This window comes from Trichechus manatus, unplaced genomic scaffold, assembly GCF_000243295.1.
Source record: "Trichechus manatus latirostris isolate Lorelei unplaced genomic scaffold, TriManLat1.0 scaffold00108, whole genome shotgun sequence".
Classification (NCBI taxonomy): domain Eukaryota; kingdom Metazoa; phylum Chordata; class Mammalia; order Sirenia; family Trichechidae; genus Trichechus; species Trichechus manatus.
Genome location: NW_004444044.1, coordinates 5,184,748 through 5,211,088, shown reverse-complemented (window position 1 = coordinate 5,211,088; position 26,341 = coordinate 5,184,748). Strand labels below are relative to the sequence as shown.

Sequence of the window (26,341 nt, the reverse complement as noted above, 5' to 3'; positions counted from 1 at the left end):
TTGTAGATGACTTTTTGTTTATCCCTACCCCTCTTAAAATTCTCTCTTTATCTTTGGTTTTGGCAAATTTGATTATAATATGTCTTGGTGACTTTCTTTTGTCATCTACCTTATGTGGAGTTTGATGAGCATCTTGGATATATATCTTCTCAACTTTCATGACATCAGGGAAGTTTTTGCCAGCAAATCTTCAATAATTCTCTCTGTATTTTCTGTTATCCCTCCCTGTTCTCATACTCCAGTCACTCGTAGGTTATTGGTCTTGATAGACTCTCATGTAATTCTTAGGGTTTCTTCATTTTTTTTATCTCGTTTTCTGATTTTTCCCCAAATAAGTTGGTGTTAAGTGCTTTATTTTCAATCTCACTAATTCTGACTTCCATTGCCTCAATTCTGCTCATATGACTTTCTACTGAGTTGTCTAATTCTGCAGTTTTATTGGTGATTTTCAGGATTTCTGGTTGCTGTCTCTCTATGGATTCTTGCAGCTTGTTAAATTTGTCATTATGCTGTTCTCTAATCTTTTTAAGTTCTTCTATTACATGTTCTGCATTTTGCCTAATTGCCTTCCTGGTGTCTTGAAGAGTTCTGTATATTAGTCTTTTGTATTCTGCCTCTGGTAATTCCAAGAAATTTTCTTCCTCCAGAAAATTTCTTGATTCTTTATTCTGGGAGCTTGCTGAAGCCCTCATGATCTGACTCTGTATGTGATTTGATATTAACTGTTGTCTCCAAGCCATCAGTAATTTATTATATTTATTTTATGTTCGCTTACTGAGTACTAGTTTCTTCTTTTGTTTTTTTTTTGATATGCCCAGATAGGCTGCTCATGTGAGCTGGCCCTATCACCAGCACCTCTGACACTGCAACATCCTGCCACCAGGTGACCAGAACTGCTCCGAAGTATATGGGGCCAGGAGTCCACCCACTCTTCCTGTGTGTATTCAGCTCAGGTGTCCAGGTTGTCAGCCACCAAGTGTGTGGTGCAGGCTCTCACCTACAGTCCTAGACCGGCATGGGTGATTGGTGTAGGAACAGGCATCTGGTAGCAGCAGGGGGACACAGGCTGAGCAAGGCAGGGGGCCAATGACCACCCCTGAGTGTCTAGGAAGAAAGCATGTCCCTGTTCCCTAGAGTGCGAAGATGGGTGGATTTTGCAGCCAGACTATGAGTACCCAATGCTGCTGGCTGTAAGGACTAGGGGGTCACCTCTTATTCTTGGGCCCTTATGGCAGGTGGCTAGGTGGCATGGGTGGAGCCACCAGTCCTCAGGCTCCCAATGTGGGTATGTGAAGACGCTGCTTAATGGGCAGAGCGGTGTCTAATGTCACAAACCTGCCACTTCACAGCTGAAACAGTTGAAGGTAGACTTCAGGTATATATCTTGTTGTACTGCAGTAACGGGGACCTATGCTGTTGAAATGGGCCCACACAAGTCTATGCAGGGGAAAGATACTCAGAGTCCATGGATCCCTTATGCCTGTGCCTAGGCAAAGTTGATGTGCCTACCCTGAGTTCCTGGTGTAGGGGAGCCAGCAGATTATTTTTTCCAATTTATTATTTTGTTCACTCTCCTAGCCAGGAGAATGGCTCAGGGCTGTGACGGGTCCTACTTCCATCCCAGGGGACTTGGCAATTGCTGAAGCTGGTCCTGGACCCAGTGCAGAGCAGGGAGTGGGGAGGTAAATGGGAGAGAGGTTTTCCGCTAAGGGAAAACTCACTGCTCACCCCCCAGCTAATATAGGCTGAAAGTCTCAGGCTCCCGCTGGGTCAGGTCTGGCAACTCCTCGCTGCTTCCGAACCATCTCTCACTCCCCCTGCCACTCATTTGGATTCCTCAACTTTGTCTTTGATGTTCAGAGCTCCTAGATTGTCATATATAATTGACTCACTTGTTTTTTCAGGCCTTAGTTGTAAGAGGGATCACTGGAAACTTCTGACTACTCAGCTATCTTGGCCCCGCCCCCCGCCTGTGAATTTTCAAGAGATGTTTATAAATATGCTTTATTGAAAAAGGTTCAACATAAGCCTAAACCTGTCATCATTCGAAATAAAAAGCCAGCTTCCTATATAAATCTCGCACCAGGCATTATGCAGGGCTCTAAATAGTAAAAGCCATTGCTTTTCTTCAATGATTATGAGTTGATTTGATAATAGGTAAGTAGCTACAAAGTAATAATGGTGTTTTAGGATAAGAGAAGTCATAGGTTGGTTAGTAACTGCCAGATAAACTATGCAGAGTACTAACGATAAAAGACTTGGGTGAAAGGAGAAGTTACGTTGTGAGAGGGTGGTAAGAGAAACTTTCACTGAGGTAAAATTAGAATTTGGCTTTTAATGTAGGGAAGTAGAAATGCGGCCTTCTGGTGTTTGTGGGAATGGAATTCTGAGGAAAAGGGCACAATGTAAACAAAAGCATAGGTGCGGGAAATACGAGGAACACGCAGGCACTGAAGAAATAGCTTCATTACAGAAGCAGGAAGCAAGTATGACTACAAAATTTTAGCATATGGAAGAAACACAATCCAATTAGTTCATTTTACAGAATGAGTCATAGAAGAAGTATAGCCAGAGTGCTTCTCAGAAGCAAGAGTGGCAAGAATTTGTCTTGCATACTTTGGACACGTCATCAGGAGGGACCAGTCGTTGAAGAGGGATATCACGCTTGGTAAAGTAGAAGGTCAACAAAAAAGAGGAAGACCCTCAATGATATTGATTGACACGGTGGCTGCAACAATGGGCTCAAACATAGCAATGATTTGGAGGATGGTACAGGACAGGACAACATTTCATTATATATAAGGTTGCTATGAGTCAGAGCCAACTGGATGGCAACTAACAACAGCAAAAATTGAGAAAATAAAAATCTTAGTTACTTGGTTTTCTAAAATCCAAGTATCTCATTAAAGTGCAAATCAGGATTAAACTGCTGGTCCCCCAGGAGTCTTTGTTGCTCTTTCCCTTTTATCGGGAATGACAACGATTTCATGATAGGCACCAACCTTGAACAAGGGCCAGTGCTTCCTTTTAAAGCATAATAAAATGGTTTTTTAAGTCACATTTGGCTTCTTAAAAAGTCGTCCTTTAACTGATTATTGATGCTTGCTGGATGAGAGAGTAATTACATCATTGCCAGATATTTTCAATCACTGTCTTTCCATAGGAAACCCTGGTGGTGTAGTGGTTAAGAGCTATGGCTACTAACCAAAAGGTCAGCAGTTTGAATCCACTAGGCACTCCTTGGAAACTCTATAGGACAGTTCTGCTCTGTCCTATAGGGTTGCTATGAGTAGGAATGCACTCAATGGCAATGTGTTTGGTTTGGTTTTTGGTTGTTACATAAATGGTGCTTCAGACACTATTATGAGATTATTGTTAAGGTTTTTTTTTTTTTTTTTGGTGATTGTTGAACAGGTGAAATAAAGATAAAAGCATTCTTTTAGGAAAATGAATTTGGTGGGAGTTTTATGAATGATTTCAGAGAATACCAAGTAATTCTGAAGCTGGAATTAGAGTAGGAGTGCTACTGTCTGGTATTCAGCATGAGCTGATGAGTGAGTGAATCAGAGTGGTGGCATTTGAATAATAAAGAATTGATAAAAGGCAACAGCCTGTAACAAAGGTAAAGAGAAAGCTAGATTCTTTTCGTTTTTTCCTCTACTATATCTCTAATGCCTAGAAAAATATCTGGGCATAGTTAAAGTTTAATAAATTTTTGTTTAATAAAGTCCAGTTACAGGGACTTATTTCCACAAAGAAAAACCAAGAAAAGTGAAAATTATTTCATCCTGCTGGTGAAGGCAGTTAGTGCAGCCAATTTATTACACAGATTAAAGGCCACAATATCAAGAGTCTTTGGGTGGTGCAAACAGTTTGTTCTCATCTACTAACCAAAAGTTTGGAGATTCGAATCCAGCTAGCTGTACCACAGAAAGCCTGGTGATATGCTTCCATAATAGCCATAATAGCCCTGTGGACAGTAGTTGTACTCTGAAGTACATGGGGTCACCATAAATTGGAATCCACTTGATGGCAATTTTTTTAAATCAGGAGTCTATATGTATTCAGGCTACCTTAACTTATTATTAATAAAAATAAATAAAGTGAACCAATACATTATTAGGTTAGTTTGCATTCTTGTTGATAAGAGTATTCTAGCAATCTGAAAATAGTTCACAATATCCCTAAGTATTCAAGATTAACTCCTACCAAAAATGTTTCTGAGGAACATAATTTAAAGTTTCATGTTTAATAATACTTTATAATATATATTATAATAAACTTATAAAAGTAACTGTCTCCAGGATCATAGGTGTTGTACTCATAGGGGGTTTGCAGTTGGCACTAGATCAATTTCCTTTTGGGGTTGTGGAAGAGAGAAGATACAAGCTTGAGGAGTTAGTCCAGCTGCAGAGACAAACAGCAGAGATTCAACGAGGAGGCAAAACCCTAAAACTCAATTTATCAGAGCTATCTCCAGTTACGGCTCAGTTGGTCTATATGTGTCAGAACTCTCCTCTAGCACAAGGGCCCAGGGCATTCTAACCAAGCTTAGTTTGGGAACTGAGGCTTTGTATGTAATTTGAACATGCCATTATGATCTGCAGGCAAAAGATCTTACTGCACATGGAGATGTAAATAACTCCATCTAAGACAAAGCAAGACTAGAGAAAAAATGTTCCAATTAAAATCTAACAAAGAGTCCAAGCAGATAAAGACAAGTGTAGGACAGCTAGACAGTAAGTAGAGGGGACATTTGGTCAGTAGGGCAGAGTGGAGATTCAGCTAGCAAATCTGCCTTAGACACCAGGCTGGGAAAATTTTAGCAACAGCTATGGCCTTATCTGGGGCATCAAAGAAGCTATTAAGGAATCAAAATCAGTCAGACACAAGATAAAGTAATTCCAGTTTCCAAATGGTGACCAGATCCTGGCAACAGACAATTCTCAAAAGTTCAGAGGAGTCTGCTGTGACCTAGGAGGTACTCCACAGGAAGCAGTTCCCAGCCCTGAATATAGACAGGGCTTCATTTCCCAGGGAAGAGCCTGTTATGGATTGAACTGTGTCCCCTCAAAATGTTTGTCAACTTGGTTAGGTCATGATTCCCAGTATTGTGTGGCTGTTCTCCATTTCGTGATTTGATGTATTTATCTTATGTGTTGTAAATCCTAACCTTTATGATGTTAATGAGTCAGGATTAGATGCAGTTATGTTAATGAGGCAGAATGCAATCTACAGGATTAGATTGTGTCTTGAGTCAATCTCTTTTGAGATATAAAAGAGAGGAGAGGGATCTCATTACTACCAAGAAAAAAGAGCAAGGAGCAGGGCACGTCTTGGGACCTGGGGTACCTGTGCTGAGAAGCTCCTAGACCAGGGGACATCGATAACAAAGACCTTCCTCCAGAGCTGACAGAGACAGAAAGCCTTCCCCTGGAGCTGGCACCCTGAATTTGGACTTTTAGCTCCTTAACTGTGAGAGAATAAACTTTTGCTTGGTAAAACCATCCACTTGTGGTATTTCTGTTACAGCAGCACTAGATAACTAAGGCAGAGCCCTAGAGAGATTAAAGTAGACTTTTATCCTTTGAAGACTGTGAAATTCGATAATGTATAGAAACAACACTTTCAAAATCTGAACCACATGCTCTGTGACACAAACCATGTTATCTAAATAGAGGTACTGCAAGATGAGCTGTGCCTCAAGGAACAACTTGAATCCCAGTAAACAGCAGTGGAACACAGCGTCCTGGGCCAAGATCTCTATAAAGGTCAACTGGGACAGAACTAGAAAATATAATCAGTGTGTGAACAGCATGTCTTGGGCCATATTAACAGGGAGGGAGACTTGCTTCTTTGCCATAATATATGGGAAATTGAGTAAGAATATTACTTTCTCCCTTGACAAGGCTAGTGTAGGAAAAGTCAGGAAGAGTGGCCCCAGCTTTGGGTATTTGGGAACTCAGAGTCAGAAGAACAAAACTGAGCCCTGATTAATGACACTAAGAAATCAAAGTTTTGAAAGCATGTTTTCTCCTTTATAAATCCATTTGATTGCCCATCAAGTCATAACAGTTCCCATTTCAACAAACTTCTGGCCATCTGTTCTATCTTCAGATTTGAGACTTATACCCTTTAAATTTCTGTCTGGAACTGAAGCTCAGTTCCAGACATTTCCTTCTTATAAATGGCATAGCATTCCTCACTTTGGGCCGCCATGAAGTAATTCTTCCAGTCACTTACAATTCCTAAAAAATAATAAAAAGAAAACATGAAAGAGTAAAATATTTCCATTATGAAGGAAAAGTTAGCATATACCAAGAAAAAAATGTTAAAAGACATATAGACTTTCCTTGTATATGAATATTTTATAATGTCGTTTCATTTTTATTTGTAATTCTTCCTATCTAGAAATGTGGTTTTTAATTAAACGTAAACTCGGACTTCTGAATACATTCTGAAAAGGGTTAACTTTCTTGTCCAGACTTATAAGCTGTACAATCATTTCCTGAGAAAGATCCTTTTAGTGTTTTGAACTGTCCTCGGTCACAGGGTTACCACTGAACACTCTGGATCAATGGTCAAGGCATGTTTTATGTTAGGAGTTATGTTTGGAAAATGTACAAAGAACTGATCATTGGCACCATTAAACTATGAAATAGAAAGCTGATATGTATCGTTTCCCAGAATTCATAAATAAGGATGTTATGATACTGGGTGGATACTTGTTTCCCTCACTAGACTTATAATTTATTTATATTTTAGGTGAGAAGAATAACATTAAAGTCAAACATTATATAACATGCCTGATCATCTTTTTTAAAGTAAAACCTTGGGGATATAAATTACATTTAATCACTTATGCTTAGATGCTTATCAACATTTATTTGAAAATGAATAAATTTGTAATGTACTGTCAATGTGCTAAAAGTAAAATGTTTATTGCTGTCATTTTATAAAATATTAACTGTAGCCTATTGATTTGTAAGCTATATTAGCCCATGATGGTTTGATAAATCTTCTAAATCCTTTTAATGAAAAGCATATCCACTGGCAAGTTTTTAATTTTTTCCTGGATATTAGGCTCTGTTTTGTTTTCCAGATGACAATGACTGTTTGGAATGTATATGTAAGGGACTGATGTGAACATATTTGGATTAGTGAAATCTGTAAGGATTTCATTAAAGGCAGAGGAAAACACAGATTTAAGCATTATGGAATTACATATAAAAGTCTTTCAGTCGTTTTGTACTTTGAGTATATATTCCACATTATATACAAACACAGTTGCTTCACAGAAGTTAAGAGAAGTATAAAAACTTATTTTGATAAATGCTGGCCAAAGCCCCAGATTTTCTGTTTTGTTAAAATTTTGCAGAAGTATAAACTTCACACATCTTCTATCCTCTCTCTTACTACGATGTGACTAAATGATGACATTGATTTTTCCAATGTGGCATATGTCCAGACTGAGTGTCCCTGGCTCTTTGTTCATACTTCACTTTGAACCCTTATGAGCATCCATTTATATGCATGCCTCTCGTGCTAGATTGTGTACTTCCTGAGGCGGATACATGTGCCATTCATCCTTCCATGTTCTATAGAAAATGTGCTGCATATAGGTGTTCATAAATAGCTTTTTCCATATGTGAATTAATGAATGTATGGGTATCCTTAAAATGGTTATTGAATGCTTAAATGAATGGATGAACGGATGAATCTTCAGCTATTTAGAATAATGATACTTCTGCATGTGTTCCTTATGCCTAGAAAGTATCCTAAATGCTTACATATTATTAACATAATCCTATCCCAAAATTTGTGAGATAGATAATATTTTCTCCATTTCATTAGTGATGTAGCTGGAGCTTTTATAGGTTAATTAGCATATTCAGGGTCATAGTTTCAAGATATGCCATAGCCTGGATACACCCTATCTGACCACAAAGGTCATGCTCTTTACCAACTCCAGAGGAATGTAAAGGCTGCCTTCATTATTAGAATAAAGTATTATTTTCCTTTGAAGTTGGAACAGGCATGGAATCCAGACACTGAGCTTGTCTTCTCTACCTCCAATCCTAATAATATATCGTGGGGTGATGTAAATTTTCATATGACTGGTGACAAAACTATTCTGGAAGTTATGTTCAATGATCTGGCATACTGGGAATTTGACTTGTTCAATAAAGAACAGATGTTTTTATGATGCTGCCATCAGAAATAGATGTGTGTGTGTAGGTATTTAATCTTTTCTATTTAACCTTATGATGCATCACTTACAATGAACTTTTTCTTATACTAGAGGCTGTATTTTAAAAGTTAAATGTAGTGCTTTTGGGGGGAAACTCCCCCAAAGGAAAACCAAAGACATAATCTGAAAATAATAGGAGTATTTGGTATTTTAATAAATTATAGAGAAAATCATTTTAGAAACTAATTAAACCATATAGCTCTTTTTAAAAATCAAGAATTTTTTAAAATTTTGTTTACTGTACTTTAGATGAAGGTTTACAGAATAGTTTCTCATTAAACAGTTAGTACACATATTGTTTCATGACAATGGTTAACAACCCCACAACATGTCAACACTGTCCCTTCTCAACCTTGGGTTCCCTATTACCAGCTTTCCTGTCCCCTTCTGCCTTCTAGTCCTTGTCCCTGGACTATTGTGCCCTATTAGTCTCGTTTTGTTTCATGCGGCTATCTAACCTTTGGCTGGATGGTGAACCTCGGGAATGACTTCCTTACTGAGCTAAAAGGGTGTCCAGGGGCCATACTCTCAGGGTTTCTCCAGTCTCTATCAGGCCAGTAAGTCTGGTCTTGTTTTGTGAGTTAGAATTTTGTTCTACATTTTTCTCCAGCTCTGTCCGGACCCTTTGTTGTGATCCCGGTCAGAGCAGTCAGTGGTGGTAGCTAGGCACCATCTAGTTGTTCTGGACTCAGTCTGGTGGAGGCCGTGGTAGTTGTGGTCCATTAGTCCTCTGGACTAATCTTTCCCTTGTATCTTGTTTTCTTCATTCTCCCTTGCTCCCGAAGGGGTGAGACCAGTGGGGTATCTTAGATGGCTGTTCATAGGTTTTTAAGACCCCAGACACTACTTACCAAGGTAGAATGTAGAACATTTTCTAAAATCAAGAATTTTGATGCCATATTCATATACACAATATATTCCTAGAGTTTTGTTTACTTCCCAGCACATTAACTGAAATTCTACCCCTTTCCCTCCAATTCAATAAAGGATATTAAAAATAGTGGGCAGTACTATTAAGTGGATAATTTCTCAAATTATTTGTTAATATTTTATAAAATGTATTGTTTAATTATTAAAACACACTTTTTACACATACCATATACAGGTTTGTCACAACACCGTATATGAATATAATAAATGGCAGTAGCCACCTGCTTAAGTGTTTCATCAGTAAATGTCATATTCTCCTATTGTCATCTTTCTAAGTTAAATTTGTATTCTATGTTGCCTATAATTCAGACAGATGTTTTTCAGGGAACAAAACTTCCCATATAATTTTTTAAAAAATGTTCTTCCTTTTGGTGAATTCTTACCGGAATGACCATTGCTTTCTCAATGATTCCCATTGCCGTCAAGTTGATTCTGACTCTCAGTGACCCTGCAGGACAGAGTAGAACTGCTTCATAGGGTTTCCAACGAGTAGCTGTTGGATTTTAACTGCTGACCTTTTCGTTAGCCGCGATAGCTCTTAACCATTGCATCACGAGGGCTCTTCTAAATGATACAGGGACTTTAAAGAAGATGGTACTTCTTTTAGTCATCTAGTGCTGCTATAACAGAAGTACCACAAGTGGAAGGCTTTAACAAGGCGAAGTTTATTTCCTGACAGTAAAGTAGGCTAAAAGTCCAAATTCAGGGCATCAGCTCCAGAGGAATTCTTTCTCTCTCTGTCGGCCTTCTTCTAGTCAGTGTTCCCCCAGACTAGGAGCTTCTCTGAGCAGGGACCCCAGGTCTAGAAGATGCGCTCTGCTCCTAGCACTGCTTTCTTGGTGGTATGAGGTCCCCGTCTCTCTGCTCACTTCTCTCTTTTATATCTCAAGACATTGCCTCAGGACACAATCCAATCTTGTAGATTGAGTCCTGCCTTACTAACACAACTGCCACCCATCCTCCCTCATTAACATCACAGAGGCAGAATTTACAACATATAGGAAAATCACACAATACCAGGAATCATGGCCCAGCCAAATTGATACACACATTTTGGGGGGAACATAATTCAATCCATGACAGTACTGTATTGACTGATATTAGTTACTACTGAGAGGGGAAGAAGACTCATGCCAAATTAGACCAAGCTTTAAGGGAGTAGGAATGACAAATTTGGAATGGTTCACATCACCATTGTCAAAACTAATTTCACTTAGCAGAATAATAAAAAAGAGAAGAAATATTTATCAAGCACTTAAAGTATTCTGCTAACAGCTTCACATGCATTATTTCATCTAATAATTTCTCATCTAATTCAGCAACTTGTTATGGTAGGCATTTTTAGTGTCTTTTCAGAGAGGAAGAAATTGATGCCGAGACAGGTTAAGTAACTTGGTGGCGATCACACAGCTAATCATTACCTCAGTGTAATTCATAAGAAAGTAGAGAGAGAAATGAAATTCAGTAAATATTTTACCTTTGCGCATAAAAGAGGATTTGCTGTGATCCATCACTGTACTTGGAAGGTATGTATAATTTACCAGAGGGTTGTCTTTCATCATTTCATATGAGGTGTGATGAATAATTCTATCCAAAATCTCATCATTTAACTTCTTTCCTAGAAACTGAATCACTTTCTTGATTTCCTGCTTTGGATTCTATCAGTGGGTAAAGAGACACATCCAAGAAAATAGTAACCAAGTAAGTCATTAACATAATGTAAAAAAATAATCAAATATTTATATTCCCCTTTTTTCAATTTTGACTCTGAATGTTAAAGGGGAATCTATGTTTTATTAGATCAATTCCTCATAAAATTTTAAGAAATTACTAATAAAAATTTCTACTTATAAAAATTGAGTAGAAATACCTTATTAATTCTCTTACATTTTTAGTTCATGTTCAAAGCACAATAAGAACAAACCCTTGAACAGTAATATTAAACTTAGTTTGGAATCAAATTTGAATTGTGAATGTTTTAGGAACCCATTATCTTTTTAGTATTCTGGCTTTTAATTTTTCTGTTACTAATCAAGTTACTTCCCTATTTATTGATAACAATATTTTTAAAAAGAAAGATAATAAATTCATGGACATCTTTAAATATGTGTATTCTGTTACATAAAAACTGATCAAGATTGCAAAGTGGCAGTATTGTAGTCAGTCAGTGAGGTTATATGAGATGTGATTATTGCTAAAAAATAGACTGATTAGACCTTGCTTGGACACAAAGCAGAAGAAAAAAAAGGACTTCAGTGAAGATTCAAAGATATCAGTGCTTAAGTTAGTAATTAACCATTGGGAATAAAAAGAACAAAATCTGAAAATCAATTATTTTTTTCACATTCTAAAGATATAAACTTAACATTTGAAACTTTTAAGGAAGCTACTAAATCTGCATAGATATGTATAGAAAGATCTTTGAGAACGTGGCATCAAAGCTGAGTAGAGAAGGATGAGTCAGAATTTACCAGAGCAATAAGTTTCTTGTGGTTTTGAAGAGTGAATATCTAGTAGAGAAAATAGCAGTTAAAATTCTTGGCAGTATAGAGTACTGATGTGTACTCAAGAAAGAAAGAAAAAAAATGCTTAGAGTTAGATTTGTGTCAGTCATCAGAGTGGGAGAGGCTATAAAACTAGAGAGATGTGTTGGGGTGAAACTGAGACCATCGTGGGATGTCTTGCTGAATGGTTTGGATTATATCTTTTTTACAGTAAGGAAGCAAGAATATTTAAAAATTTGTATGGTTAACTGAGTATATTTGTGTGTACATATATGCATGCCTATATGTGTATACATGTATGTGCATGTATATGTTTTGGCAGGGAGTACTCCTTTGGACTTGAAACACTTACTAATGAAGATCAAAGATCACAGCCTTCAGTATGGATTACACCTCAACATAAAGAAAACAAAAATCTTCACAACTGGACCAATAAGCAACATCATGATAAACAGAGAAAATATTGAAGTTGTAAAGGATTTCTTTTTACTTAGATCTGCAATCGACACCCATGTAAGCAACAGTCAAGAAACCAAAGGATGCATTGCACTGAACAAATCTGCTGCAAAAGACCTCTTTAAAGTGTTAAAAGCAAAATATTTAAGGACTAAGGTGCACCTGACCCAGCCATGGTGTTCTCAATTGCGTCATATGCATGTGAAAGCTGGACAATGAATAAGGAAGACTGAAAAAGAATTGAAGCCTTTGAATTACACTGGTGGCAAAGAATACTGAATATACCATGGACTGCCAGAAGAATGAAGAAATCAAAGAATTAACTGCTGTTTTCTCTACTAGACATTCTCTCTTCTAAACCATAACAAACTTCTTGGAAGAAGTACAGCCAGAATGCTCCTTAGAAGTGAGGGTGCAGAGACTTCTTTTCACATGCTTTGGACATGTTATCAAGAGGGACCAGTCCCTGGAGAAGAACATCATGTTTGGTAGCGAGTGAAACAAAGGAAGACCCTCAACGAGATGGATTGACACAGTGACTGCAACCATGGGCTGAAGCATAGCAACTATTGTGAGGATGGCACAGGACAGGGCAGTGTTTCGTTCTGTTGTACATAGGGTCGCTATGAACCGGAACTGACTCGAGGGCACCTAACAACGTAACAACAGAATAGCTAGAGAGAACTGGGGAATAAAAGTAGCAATATTGTGCTGAGAAGAGGATTCCTTTGCTACTCAAGTTTGGAAAACTTGAATATGTAGCATTAACTTTTTTTTTTTTTTATGAAGTACTTCCATATCTAGCTCAGTTCTCATGGTCACAAGTAAATAAAACGTTTGAACATTTAATCAAATGTGAGTAATGGGATAGAGTACTATTGAAGAATTGACTTGCAGTCTGTAGCGTACCTTGCCGTTATTCTCCCAGAAAGATTTATGCACAAGATCAATTGGTAAATGTGTCTTCACAAGCCTGGGTGCTTCATTCTTTTCTAATTGTTCAATACCTGGGAAAATTTAGTTGTTTATATGTTATGGATTGAATTATGTCCCCCCAAAAAATTTGTGTCAACTTGTCCAGTCCATGCTTCCCAGTATTGTGTGATTGTCCACCATTTTGTCATCTGATGTGATTCTCCTATGTGTTGTAAATCCTACCTCTATGATGTTAATGAGGTGGGATAAGAGGCAGTTTCGTTAATGAGGCAGGACTCAATCTACAAGATTAGGTTATGTTTTAAGTCAATCTCTTCTGAGATAAAGAAGAGAGAAGCCAGCAGAGAGACACGGGGACCTCATACCACCAAGAAACAAGAGCTAGGAGAACAGCATGTCCTTTGGACTGGAGGTCCCTGTGCTGAGAAGATCCTTGACCAGGGAAGATTGATAATGAGGACCTTCCCTAAGAGCCAACGGAGAGAGAAAGCCTTCTGCTGGTGTTGGCACCCCAAATTCAGACTCCTAGCCTCCTAAACTGTGAGAGAATAAACTTCTGTTGGTTAAAGCCATCCATTTGTAGTATTTCTGTTATAGCAACACTAAGTGACTAAGACAATGTATAAAGATATATTAGAGTCTCCAAGGAATCTGCATTTTCTCATCTTCCCAACCAACTTTTCCATCCATTTTTCGAGCAATATATAATTGTATATGACTCATTCATTCAGAACAATCCTGTTTCAATTGTTTATAATAATTTATTGCAATGCTAAGTCACTCAGTCTATTTCTATCACAATATCCTTTTTAATGTTCTGCATAACACTTGTTATTACTTATTGTTTAGTATTTTATTATTTACATTTTATCTGCAAATATTACTTCTATTTATTTATTTACTGCCAGTTTTCCTGTGTCCCTTTCTTCCACCTCTTATCCCTTTCCCCCAATCATGTTCAATCAATAGAGAAACCATGAAAACAGGTATCTGACATGTTTTGTTTACCAATGAATGGTCAGTACAGAGAATAGTGTATGGCAAATGGTTAGTATGAAGAAGTAAACACTTAATATAGATAAGGTTGCCAGGCATAGCACATAAAGTATAAGATGTTCAGTTAAATTTGAATTTTTGATAAACAACAATTTTTTTTCTTAGTCTAAGTATCCCATATGCAATATTTGGGACCTACTTATACTAAATAAAATTGCTTGTCTGAAATTCAGTTTAACTAGATGTCCTGTATTTTATAAGGAAACGCTGACTACAGACCCATAAAATACCTCCAGGGATCTCATTACACTTCTACTGACTTGGTCGCTAGTGCCATTTTAACCAGGATATAGAAATCAGAAAGTGTTAGCTTCCCTAACTCACTATTCCTCAATGTTCATGACATGAATTTATGTCTGTTTCTTTTAGGATGCCTTTCTCCTTCAATTGTTCCTTTCCCTTCCTCACCCTCTACCCCCACCAACTTCACTAAAAGATTTCTCAGCTTCCTCAGTCTTGTAATTGCTTTACCACATGATTTCTTATGAATGAACCATTTCAGTCCACAAATATGAATGTTGAGAATATATAGACATCACAGGTATCCACCTTCAGGCTCCAGAGTAAATCTGAGTGCCAACACCTTCCTTTTTGGACCTGCTGCACCTCATTCACTCACTCACTCTCTAATGATGTGACACAATCTCCCTGCCTCCCACTGGGAATCCCTGACTCTCCGGTCCCTAAATATGTTTGTTCTGTCACTTCTTTATTTCACGCTTTACTTTGGGCCTGGAGTCTCCACTCACTTTTGCACTAATTTTGGTTGCTTGCTTCTAAAATATTCCTTCAGTACCAAGCTCCAGCATTTGCTCTCCGATCTCTGGTAACCAACCACATAGCAGGCATGAAACCCTTTCAGCTGTCCCTACCTGCCTGTGGGAGGAGCTGACTGAGCCTACTTGCAGATGGACACCCCAACTAGGGGAGGGAATCTAGATACTGTTCTTTAAATTGTAGCTTTTTTATGGCATTCACCATCATTTAAATTGTTTTATAGTTTTTATAGGTGTGAATATTTTTTCATATTATTTAGCTATAAGCTTCTTCAGTGTTGAACTCATGTCAGTTTCAAGTTTACTCATTCAAAAAACCCAGAATGCTCATGAAGATTTTATATGCCTACCATCAATTTTCTGCATCACCTTCTCTCTTCTCTCGACATAATGACAGAAGCACCTACATTTTATGATAAAAAAAAAAGAAGGGTATGGCAGTAACATGGTTGGTAAGAACATACACAATTCAGCTTTGTGAGCATTCAGCTTTTGTCCTGAGAGATCCCACCAATTAATTCTTGAGAAAAAATGAGAAGGCTTGTTTACTGTCTTTTCCAGGGAATTTAGTTTCATCTGGTAATCCAAGAATGAACTTTGTGGTTACATGTCAAACCTCAAAAATCCAAATATTCTAGAGTTCGTATAACAGAAAAAGGAAACATAAATCTTTCAAATTTCTTAAAATCACCCTTGTTTATAATGGACTATAATATTGTCCCGGAAAATACAGACTTAACAAAGGTTTTGTAAGACAACTGATAGGACTAAAAAGACTAAATATCCTAATGCACATGCCCAGCCTTCATATGCATTCCATATTCTTTAGGAAGTCTGGGCAAAAACTGGGGCATGGTGCAAATTTGACATTTTCCTGAGATGAATAATATTTGGTCTCCTTATAATTAGTAAAAGTACCCCATTTTTCCTCATAGGAAATCTTCTATCATCCTTCTCTTTGTTAATCATAATCCTTATGATTAGTAAAAGGATAGACCCATATTTTTTATATATGTCTTCCCTCAACTATCACTTGGAAGAATTCACAGTGTACTTGGCATATAGATACAGATATATCCAAGTATAGAGTACCGTTATACTATAAGAGGTTAAAATAAATAAATAAATAAACACTGTGGATCTGAGAAAAGAATGAACATTTCTTTCTGTTGGAGAAGGAAAATGTTTCAAGGAGAAAATAGATTTAATGGTTATAATAATTTCTCCAATGCAAATTGGTTATTGCTGATTTTCCTCCTGTTTCCCTGGGAAAAGTGAAAGGCTTTTTGAAAGTGTATTCCACATACTGGAAGCCACAGGGTATTGAAACACTGGCTGCTACACTAACCAATCTCTGAAAGAGTCTCCCCAGACTGAGAAACCACCAAAGAAGATTCCGTTTTGTCAGGTCTTAAAAATAAGATAGTTGATGTCATTTCTCTTTCTGACTGCTTGAAAATAGAGATAGGCTTCCCCAAGGCAAATTTGTGTTTTCCAAGCCTGATGTCTTCCCAAGAGTATTATTTTTAATGGCTTCTTCTGGAAAAAAATTGAGAAACTATTTTCCATATGTGGTTAAAAATATAGAAAATCACTCATTTACCAACAGGCAAAATGGGACTAATTTACAATCACCCTTCTGCCTTCTCATCCCAGATTCCCAGATGCATATGAGAGAACCAAGCCTCACTCCTTGAATGCCTTTGTCTCTTGCCTAGAGGAGACCATAATCCTGATTCCCTCCTAGCTCACTGACTATTTATTTTCCATCCCTTGCTAGCTTCTCTACTAGACCTCTACATGTTGGTGTTCTTCACTGTTCAGCCAGCTCTTCTCATATTGCTCTGCATTCTTTCTCTGGGTGATCACATTGATTTCAGTGCCCAATTATCCTGACAGTTACCTGATGACTATCCAGCAGCAAGTTCCAAACACCATACTTTCAACTGAACAACTGAAATATTCAATGACATCTCAAACATTAACATTTCCAAAACTAATTATTAATAGCTCCCTCCACCCCAACTTGCTCCAAATGTATTCCTGCCCAAGGCCTTGCCATATAAATAAAGGGCTTTATAGTTCACCAGGTTGATGAAAATAAAATTATGGGAGTCTTCTTTGATACTTTCATTTTCCTCATATTTCTAGTACAGTCTACCAGCAAGTCTAAAAAAAATAACTTGTCTGGTATTTTAAACTCCATCTCCACACAACAACCAGTGGAATCTTGGTATTAAATAAACAATAAAAAAGAATTATAATTCTTTCTTGTCTAAACTCCTTCAATGTCTTTCCCACTATTTTAAGAATAAAATTCAGTAACGTTTTAAGAATTACAAGCCTTGCATAATCTGTTCCTACCTAGTCTCCAATTGTTTTGCATCCTACTTTTCCCTTAATTCATTGGTCTTTTTAATCCCTGGACTACACCAAGCTCTTACACATAATATTTCATCTTCTTGGAATATGCTTTCCTCAACAGTGTGCATACTTTTAGATCTCAGTTTAGAGTAGATTTCCCTGAAAATCTAATCTAAAGTAAGATCTCTTGTTGTTCTCTTTCATAGAGCCCTATACATTGGATATACGTAAGACTAACAGCACTGATATATTGTTAGCTCATTTACTTATTTACTGTCACATCATTACAGTAAACTCCTTGGCTATATAATTTCTTACTTATTAATCATTTCATATCTAATCAATAGCACAGGGCATAATCCTTAAGAAGCACTCAATATTTGTGGAATTAAAAATTAATTGCATTAATAATACTGTGTTTTAAGAGGAGTTAGTATTTCTTTACTTACTTATTTAAATATAGTAATGTCCTAAATTAGGAGCTTATGGCTTAAATATGCGAAATTCTACACAACAAAATTAATACAAGATAAAGAACACTTTGATCATCAACCAAATTTTCAGGTGTTTTCTACAAAATTTTTGGTTATCGTAAGTGGATATGCAATGGCCTAAACCACAATTTCTCTAGGTGCCTTGGTCATTGTATTGCTTACAAACTTCCAATTTCTGCTACCATATTTTCTCCAGGGAAACCGTGGTGGCATAGTGGTTAAGTGCTATGGCTGCTAACCAAAAGGTCAGCAGTTCTACTCTGTCCTATAGGGTTGCTAAGAGTCGGAATTGACTTGATGGCAATGAATTGGGTTTTGTTTGGTTTATTTACTCCAGTGTCTTTGAATGTAAGCCACAAGTACCAAAATGAAAGTGCTATGTAAATAATACTATAGCATTATAATGACTAGATGACTTTAAAGTTACCTGAATTTCTTAGTCTGGGGAGAGACATGTCCAACGTTGGAACAGTAGCAGTAATAAAATCTTGCTTACATTTTTTAATATCTCTGTCTTTTAGGCTTCGTCCACAATTTCACTAATCCAGATGGTACCTTTGGCAAAGGAAACATTTTCATAACCAGCATCCAAATCTGGGGGAAAAAATAGCAGTTGGAAGCCCACCATCTTAACATATCTAATTAAAACTTAATTCTACAGAGCCTCTTTTTCTTTGTCCCAAATGCCCATTTCAACATCCTAGAAGTAGACGACTGCACTGAATACTAACTTTGCTTAGGATGATGGTGATATAGGGGTCCATTATCAGGAAACAAGGGAGGAAGTCAGACCTGCATTTATCAGTCCAGTAAACTTACCTGATTTGGGGCAAGTGTCTATCACCATGTCATCTGGTCTGCTTTGGAATTGTTCAATATTTTCTCACTTGTTTGCAAAAGCATAGATCATGGGATAGCCATAAACCATCTTTAGATTTTTTGACAGATCATTTTTTTGGGAATTCATTGTTGTACCAGGTTGTACAAATATTTAAGAGGCTGTTTCTGACATTCAAAACATGGAGAAATAAAGAGAAAAAAAATCAAAAGCTGTATAACTAATGCTATTTCTAAGATACTGTGATTTTATGTTTAGAGAAATTGGACTTTAATACACTGAGCACACAGAGATCTAAATACAAAGGGTATTTTTACAGGCATAAAGTCACAGACTACAAGGGTACCAAGTGGCTCAGTGACAAACACAAGAAAGGTCTTTAGTGGAAGCTTTGGAAATAAATAGAACTGCAAGTCTTACTTTAAATAAAGACACGTTTCACAATAATATAGTAAGAGAAAAGTCCGGACTTAAGGCAAAATAAATTCATTACTTATCATTAGCACTTCCATTGTGCCTTACTTTTCCTAGGAAATCTGCTGTCATCCTTATCTTTGTTGTTCTGTATATAATTTATCTTTTCTTTCCTCCTTAGGCTGCTTCTACTATGTTTTCTTTATCATTGGTTTTTAGCAATAAAATTATGATTCACCTTGGTTTAGTTTTTCTCCCCCCCCCCACCCCCCGTCATATTTTTCTTACTCCCACTTTGCTTTCACTGAGCTTGTTGGTTTTGTGGATTTATGGTTTTCACTAAACATGGAAAATGTTTGGCCACTATTTCTTAAATATTTTTTCTTTTCCTCCTCTTCCTCTGAGACTCCAATTACATCTCTACTAGGTGGCATGAAGTTGTCCATAGGTCACTCATGCTCTGTTCATTTATTTTTTTTTCCAATATTGTTTTTAAATAGCTATTGCTGTCTTCAATGCACTAATCCTTGCTTCTGCAATATCTAATTTATGGTTAATCTCAACCAGGGTATTTTTATCTCAGACATTGTGGTTTTCATCTCTAGAAGTTCAATTCTGGATTTTTAAAAATTATTTTTTACGTCTCCACTTCTTGAGCATATGGAATACAGTTATAATGGCTGTTTCACTGTCTTTATCTGCTAATTCTAATATCTGTGTCAGTTCTAGATTATTTTTAATTCATTGATTTTTCTTTTCATTATGGATTGTGTTCTGCTTGTTAGCATGCTTTATTATTGGACCCCAGGTGTTGTGAATTTTTCTTTGTTGGGTGTTGTATACTTTCATATTTCTATGAATATTCTTGAGCTTTGTTCTAGGACACAGTTAAGTTAGTCAGTAACAGTTTGATACATTTAGGTTTTGTGCTCTATCTAGGGCTAATTATTCCCCATTATTGAGGCAAAACCCTTCTGAGTAATCTCTCCAATGCCTGTGAATAATGAAATTTTCCTGTCTGGCTATGGAGAATAGGCACTTTCTCCAGCCCTATGTGTGCATCTGACACTATTCCCTAGTTTTCCAACGGTCTTTCCTCAACCTGCAGTAGTTTCCTCATATGCACAAGGGTGGATTATCCAATAGGCAAAGTAAGCACGGTGCTTACCCGTGTTTACCAGGTCATCTGTAGTTAACAATTTCCCACGACATCAAAGATTCTGCTTCTAGGCATGTCTGGCATCTGTCTCTCTCCCAATCTCACAGCGCCTTCCTTATAGAATGAAACCTCTTTTCAAATTTACAATCCCTGACAAGGATGGATTACCCAGTAAGCAAGGTAAACATGGGCTTTTTTGTGCTTATTTACTAATCTGTAGTGAACAATTTCACATGGGAAATTCTACAGATTGGTAAATAAGCCCATGCTTATCTTTCTTGCTGGGTAATCCACCCCTGCAAACTCATATCATTACTCAGCTAAAGTCTCCAGGAGTCCTTTCTGCAGACCTCGAAGTTTCCTATCTGTACTCTCGTAATCTATCCTGTGAACTCTATCCAGTTTTGTCTTTCTGGACCGCCAACTTCTTCTCCTTAATCTAGGGAGTTCCCCAGACTTTGCCTGGGTTTCTTCTTCCTGAGTGTGGCCTGGGAATTCTCTCAAGGCAGTAAACTGGGGCTGCTGTAAGATTCAACTTTTCTGTTTCCTGTTTCTCAGAGTTCTGTGTCCTTTGTTGACTAATTTTCAATTTCTTAAAAGACATTGATTCATACATTTGGTCCAGTGTTTTGACTGTTTCAGGAAGGAGAGTACATCCAGTTCCTATTATTCCATCTTGCCTAGAAGCAGAAGTCTGCTTTCATTTCTAAAATATCTAGCAACTAGCAGTGTCTACTAACCGCCGTCTCACTTACAGTGTAGTAAACATAGTTATAAAGAAGTTCTGGTTTATTTAAAATATAACTTAACCTGGGGTATTTTCTCAATTGCACTTAAATTTATACTTTTTTTCTTTTGTTTATTGTTGTAGTTTAAGTGAAAGTTTACATTTCAAGTTAGTTTCTCATACAAAAATTTATACATACATTGTTATGTGACCCTAATTGCTCTCCCTATACTGTGACAGCACAATCCTCCTTTCCACCCTTGATTTCCCATGTCCATTCAACCAGCTCCTAACCCTCTCTGCCTTCTCATCTCACCTCTGGACAGAAGCTGCCCATCTAGTCTCATGTATCAACTTGAGCTAATAAGCACACTCTTCACAAGTATCTTTTTATGTCCCACAGTCCAGTCCAATCTGTCTGAAGAGTTGGCCTCACGAATTATTTTAGTTCTGGGTTGACAGAGAGTCCGGGGGCCATGCTGTCTGGGTTACTCCAGTCTCAGTCAGATCATTAAGTCTGGTCTTTTTGCTAGAATTTGAGTTCTGCACCCCAGCTTTCTCCTGCTCCATCAGGGACTCTCTGTTGTGTTCCCTTTCAGGACGGTCATTGGTGGTAGCCGGGCAATATCTACTTCTTCTGGCCTCAAGATGATGCAGTCTCTGGATATGTGGCCCTTTCTGTCTCTTAGGCTAATATTTTCCTTGTGTCTTTGGTGTTCTTCATTCTTCTTTACTCCAGGTGGTTGAGACCAATTGATGCATCTTAGATGGCCGCTCGCTAGCTTTTAAGATCCCAGACACCACTCACCAAAGTAGGATGCAGAACATTTTCTTAATAAACTTTGTTACGCCAATTGACCTAGATGTTCCCTGAATGCATGGTCCCCAGACCCCCGCCCCTGCTACTCTGTCCCTCAAAGTGTTTGATTGTATTCAGGAAACTTCTTAGCTTTGGTTTAGTCCAGTTGTGCTGACTTACCCTGTAGTGTGTGCCGTCCTTCCCTTCACCTAAGATAATTCTTGTCTACTATCTAGTTAGTGAATAACCCTCACCCTCCCTCTCCACCCTTGTAACCATCAAAGAATGTTTTCTTCTGTGTTTAAACCTTGTCTTGAGTTCTTACTTATAATAGTGGCCTTATACAATATTTGTCCTTCTGTGACTGACTAAATTTATTCAGCATAATGCCCTCCAGATTCCTCCATTTTTTAAGATATTTCTTGGCTTCATTGTTCTTTATCGTTGCATAGTATTCCATTGTGTGAATATATCATAATTTGTTTATCCATTCATCCATTGATGGACACCTAGGTTGTTTCCATCTTTTTGCTACCATGAACAGTGCTGCAATGAACATGGATGTGCATATATCCATTCGTGTGATGGCTCTTATTTCTCTAGGATATATTCCAAGGAGCAGGATTGCTGGATCATATGGTACTTCTAGCTTTTTAAGGAAGCACCAAATCGATTTCCAAAGTGGTTGTACCATTTTACATTCCTACCTACAGTGTATAAGTGTTCCAGTCTCTCCACAACCTCTCCAGCGTTTATTATTTTGTGTTTTTTGGATGAATGCTAGCCTTGTTGGGGTGAGATGATATCTCATTGTAGTTTTGATCTGCATTTCTCTAATGGCTAATGATCATGAACATTTCTTCATGTGTCTGTTAGCTTCCTGAATATCTTCTTTGGTGAAGCACCTTTTCATATCTTTACCCATTTTTTAATTGGGCTATCTGTCTTTTTGTTGTTGAGGTTTTGCAGTATCTCGTAGATTTTAGAGATTAGACACTGATCAGATTTGTCGCAGCCGGAAGTTTTTGCCCAGTCTGTTGGTTGTCTTTTTACTCTTTTGGTGAAGTCTTTTGATGAGCATAAATGTTAGATTTTTAGGAGTTCCCAGTTATCTAGTCTCTCTTCTGGTGCTTTTGTATTGTTACTTATGGTTCATATTCTGTTTATGCCATGTATTAAGGCTCCTAGGGTTGGCCCTATTTTTTCTTCCATGATCTTTATTGTAGTCGATGTTATATTTAGGTCTTTGATCCATTTTGAGTTAGTTTCGTTGCCTAGTGTGAGGTATGGTCTTGTTTCAGTTTTCAGCAGATGGATATCCAGTTGCGCCAGCACCATTTGTTAAAGAGACTGTCTTTTCCCAAAATAACGGACTTTGGGGCTTTGTCAAGCATCAGCTGCTTATAGGTGGATGAATTTATGTCTGCATTCTCAATTCTGTTCCATTGGTCTATGCATCTGTTGTTGTACCAGTACCAGGCTGTTTTAAGTACACTAGTGGTATAATAGCTTCTAAAATCAGGTAGTATGAGGCCTCCCACTTTGTTCTTCTTCTTGAGTAATGATTTATTTATCTGAGGCCTCTTCCCTTTCCATATGAAGATGGTGATTTGTTTCTCCATCTCATTAAAAAATGCCATTGGAATTTGGATCAGGATTGCATTGTATCTATAGATCGCTTTGGGTAGAATTGACATTTTCATAATGTTGAGTCTTCTGAACCATGAGCAAGGTATGTTCTTCCACTTATGCAGATTTCTTTTGGTTTCTTGCGGTAGTGTCTTGAAGTTTTCATTGAATAGGTCTTTTACGTCTCTGGTTAGATTTATTCCTAAGTATTTTATCTTCTTGGGGGCTATTGTAAATGATATTGATTTGGTAATTTCCTCTTCGAAGTTCTCTTTGTTGATGTAAAGGAATCCAGCTGATTTTTGTAAGTTTATCTTGTATCCTGATAGTTTGCTGAAATCTTCTATTATTTCCAGTAGTTTTCTTGTGGATTCTTTGGGGTTTTCTGTGTATAAGATCATATCATCTGCAAATAGAGATACTTTGACTACTTCCCTACCAATCTGCATGCCCTTTATTTATTTTTTCTAGCCTAATTGTTCTGGCTAGGACCTCCAGCACAATGTTGAATAAGAGTGGGGATAAAGGGTATCCTTGACAGGTTCCCGTCCTCAAGGGGAATGCTTTCAAAGTCTCTCCATTTAGGATGATGTTGGCTGTTGGCTTTGTATAAATGCCCTTAATTATATTGAGGAATTTCCCTTCTACTCCTATTTTATTGAGAGTTTTTATCCTGAAGGGGTGTTGGCCTTTGTCAAATGCCTTTTCTGCATTGATTGATAAGATCATGTGGTTCTTGTCTTTTGTTTTATTAATGTGATGGATTACATTGATTGTTTTTCTAATGTTGAAACATCCCTGCATACCTGGTATGAATTCCATTTGTTCATGGTGAATTATATTTTTGATATGTTGTTGAATTCTTTTGGCTAGAATTTTGATGAGGATTTTTGCATCAATGTTCATGAGGGATATTTGTTTGTAATTCTATTTTCTAGTGGTATCATGGTTAATCCAGCTTCAGAGAATGAGTTTGGGAGTATTGCATCCTTTTCGATGCTCTGAAATAGCTTTAGTAGTAGTGGTGTTAACTCTTCTCTGAAAGTTTGGGAGAATTCTCCAGTGAAGCCATCTGGGCTTGTGTTTTTTTTTTGTTGGAAGTTTTTAAATTACCTTTTCAATCTCTTCTTTTGTTAGGCGTTTATTTAGTTGTTCTATCTCTGTTTGTGTTAGTTTAGATAGGTAGTGAGTTTCTAGAAATTCATCCATTTCCTCTAGGTTTTCAAATTCGTTACAGTACAATTTTTCATAGTACTCTGTTATGACTCTTTAAATTTCAGTTGGGTCTGTTGTGATATCACCCATCTCATTTCTTATACGGGTTATTTGCTTCCTCTCCTGTTTTTCTTTTGTTAGTTTGGCCAATGGTTTAACAATTTTGTTGATCTTTTCAAAGAACCAGGTTTTGGTCTTGCTAACTCTTTTAATTGTTTTTCTATTCTCTATTTCATTTAATCCTGCTGTGTTTCTTATTATTTCCTTCTTCTGGTGCCCGAAGGCTTCTTTTGCTGCTCTCTTTCTACTAGGGTTAATGTTTTGATTATGGCCCTTTCTTCTTTTTGGATGTGTGCATTTATTGCTATAAACTGACCTTTGAGCACTGCTTTTGCTCTGTCCCAAAAGTTCTTGTAGGATGTGTTTTCATTCTCATTTGATTCTATGAATTTCTTTATTCCATCCTTAATTTCTTTTATAACCAAGGAGTTTATGAGCAAGGTGTTGTTCAGTTTCCATGTGTTTGATTTTCTTTCCTTGCTTTTTCTGTTGTTGATTTCTACTTTTTGGCTTTGTGGTCAGAAAAAATGCTTTGTAATATTTTGATCCTTTCGATTTTGTTAAGGCTTGCTTTATGGCCTAATATGTGGTCTCTTCTGGAGAGTGTTCCCTGTGCATTGGAAAAGAAAGTATACTTGGCTGCTGTTGGGTGACGTCTTCAGTATATGTCTATGAGATCATGTTGGTTGATTGTAACATTTAACTCCTCCGTGTCTCTGTTGAGTTTCTTTCTGGATGTTCTCTCCACAGAAATTGGTGTTTTTAAATCTCCTACTATTATTGTGGAGCTATCTCTCTTTTCAACGCTGTTAGACTTTGTTTTATGTATTTTGGAACAGTGTCATTGGGTGCATAAATATTTATTATAGTTATGTCCTGCTGGTGTATTGACCCTTTAATCATTATATGGTGTTGCCTTATCCTTTGTGGTGGGTTTTACTTTAAAGTATATTTTATCAGAGATTGATATTGACACTCCTGCCCTTTTTTTTTTTAATTGTACTTCAGCTGAAGGTTTACAGAACAAATACTTTGTCATTAAACAGTCAGTACACATATAGTTTTATGACATTGGTTAACAACCCCAGGACATGTCTAACCTGTCCCTTCTTCACTTTTTTTTTTTTTGGTGAAAATATGCATAGCCAAAGATACACCAACCATTTCAAAAATTTCTACACGCACAGTTTAGTGACATTGATTACATGCTTCCTGTTGTACTGCTATTCTCACTTTAGATGAAGGTTTACAGAATAAAATAGTTTCTCATTAAACAGTTAGTACACATGTCACCCTATGACAATGGGTAAGAACCCCACTACATGTCAACACTGTCCTTACTCAACCTTGGGTTCCATATCTCCTGCTTTCCTATCCCCTTCTGCCTTCTAGTCCTTGTCCCTGGACTGCTGTGCCTCATTAGTCCCATTTGTTATAGGGGGCTGTCTAATCCCCGGCTGAACGGTGAACCTCGGGCATGACTTTACCACTGAGCTAGAAGAGGTCTGGGGGCCATACTCTCAGGGTTTCTCCAGTCTCTTACAGGCCAGTAATTCTGGACTTTTGTGTGTGTGTGTTAGAATTTTGTTCTACATCCTTCTCCAGCACTGTCCAGAAACCTCTGTTGTGATCCCGGTCAGAGCAGTGAGTGGTGGTAGCCAGGCACCATCTAGCTATACTGTACTCAGACTGGTGGAGGCCTTGGTAGCTGTGGTCCTGTAGTCCTTTGGACT

General features: G+C 37.4%; 1 protein-coding gene across 1 annotated transcript; it reads right to left on the bottom strand.

The window, feature by feature from the left end:
- Nucleotides 1–6,135: 6,135 nt before the first annotated feature.
- On the bottom strand, nucleotides 6,136–18,734 carry LOC101351787 (sulfotransferase family cytosolic 1B member 1). The gene is given in 6 exon segments (XM_004383362.1): nucleotides 6,136–6,248; nucleotides 10,659–10,839; nucleotides 13,051–13,148; nucleotides 18,195–18,293; nucleotides 18,296–18,322; nucleotides 18,587–18,734. Coding segments are annotated over 6 exon segments (666 nt in total).
- Nucleotides 18,735–26,341: the final 7,607 nt, after the last annotated feature.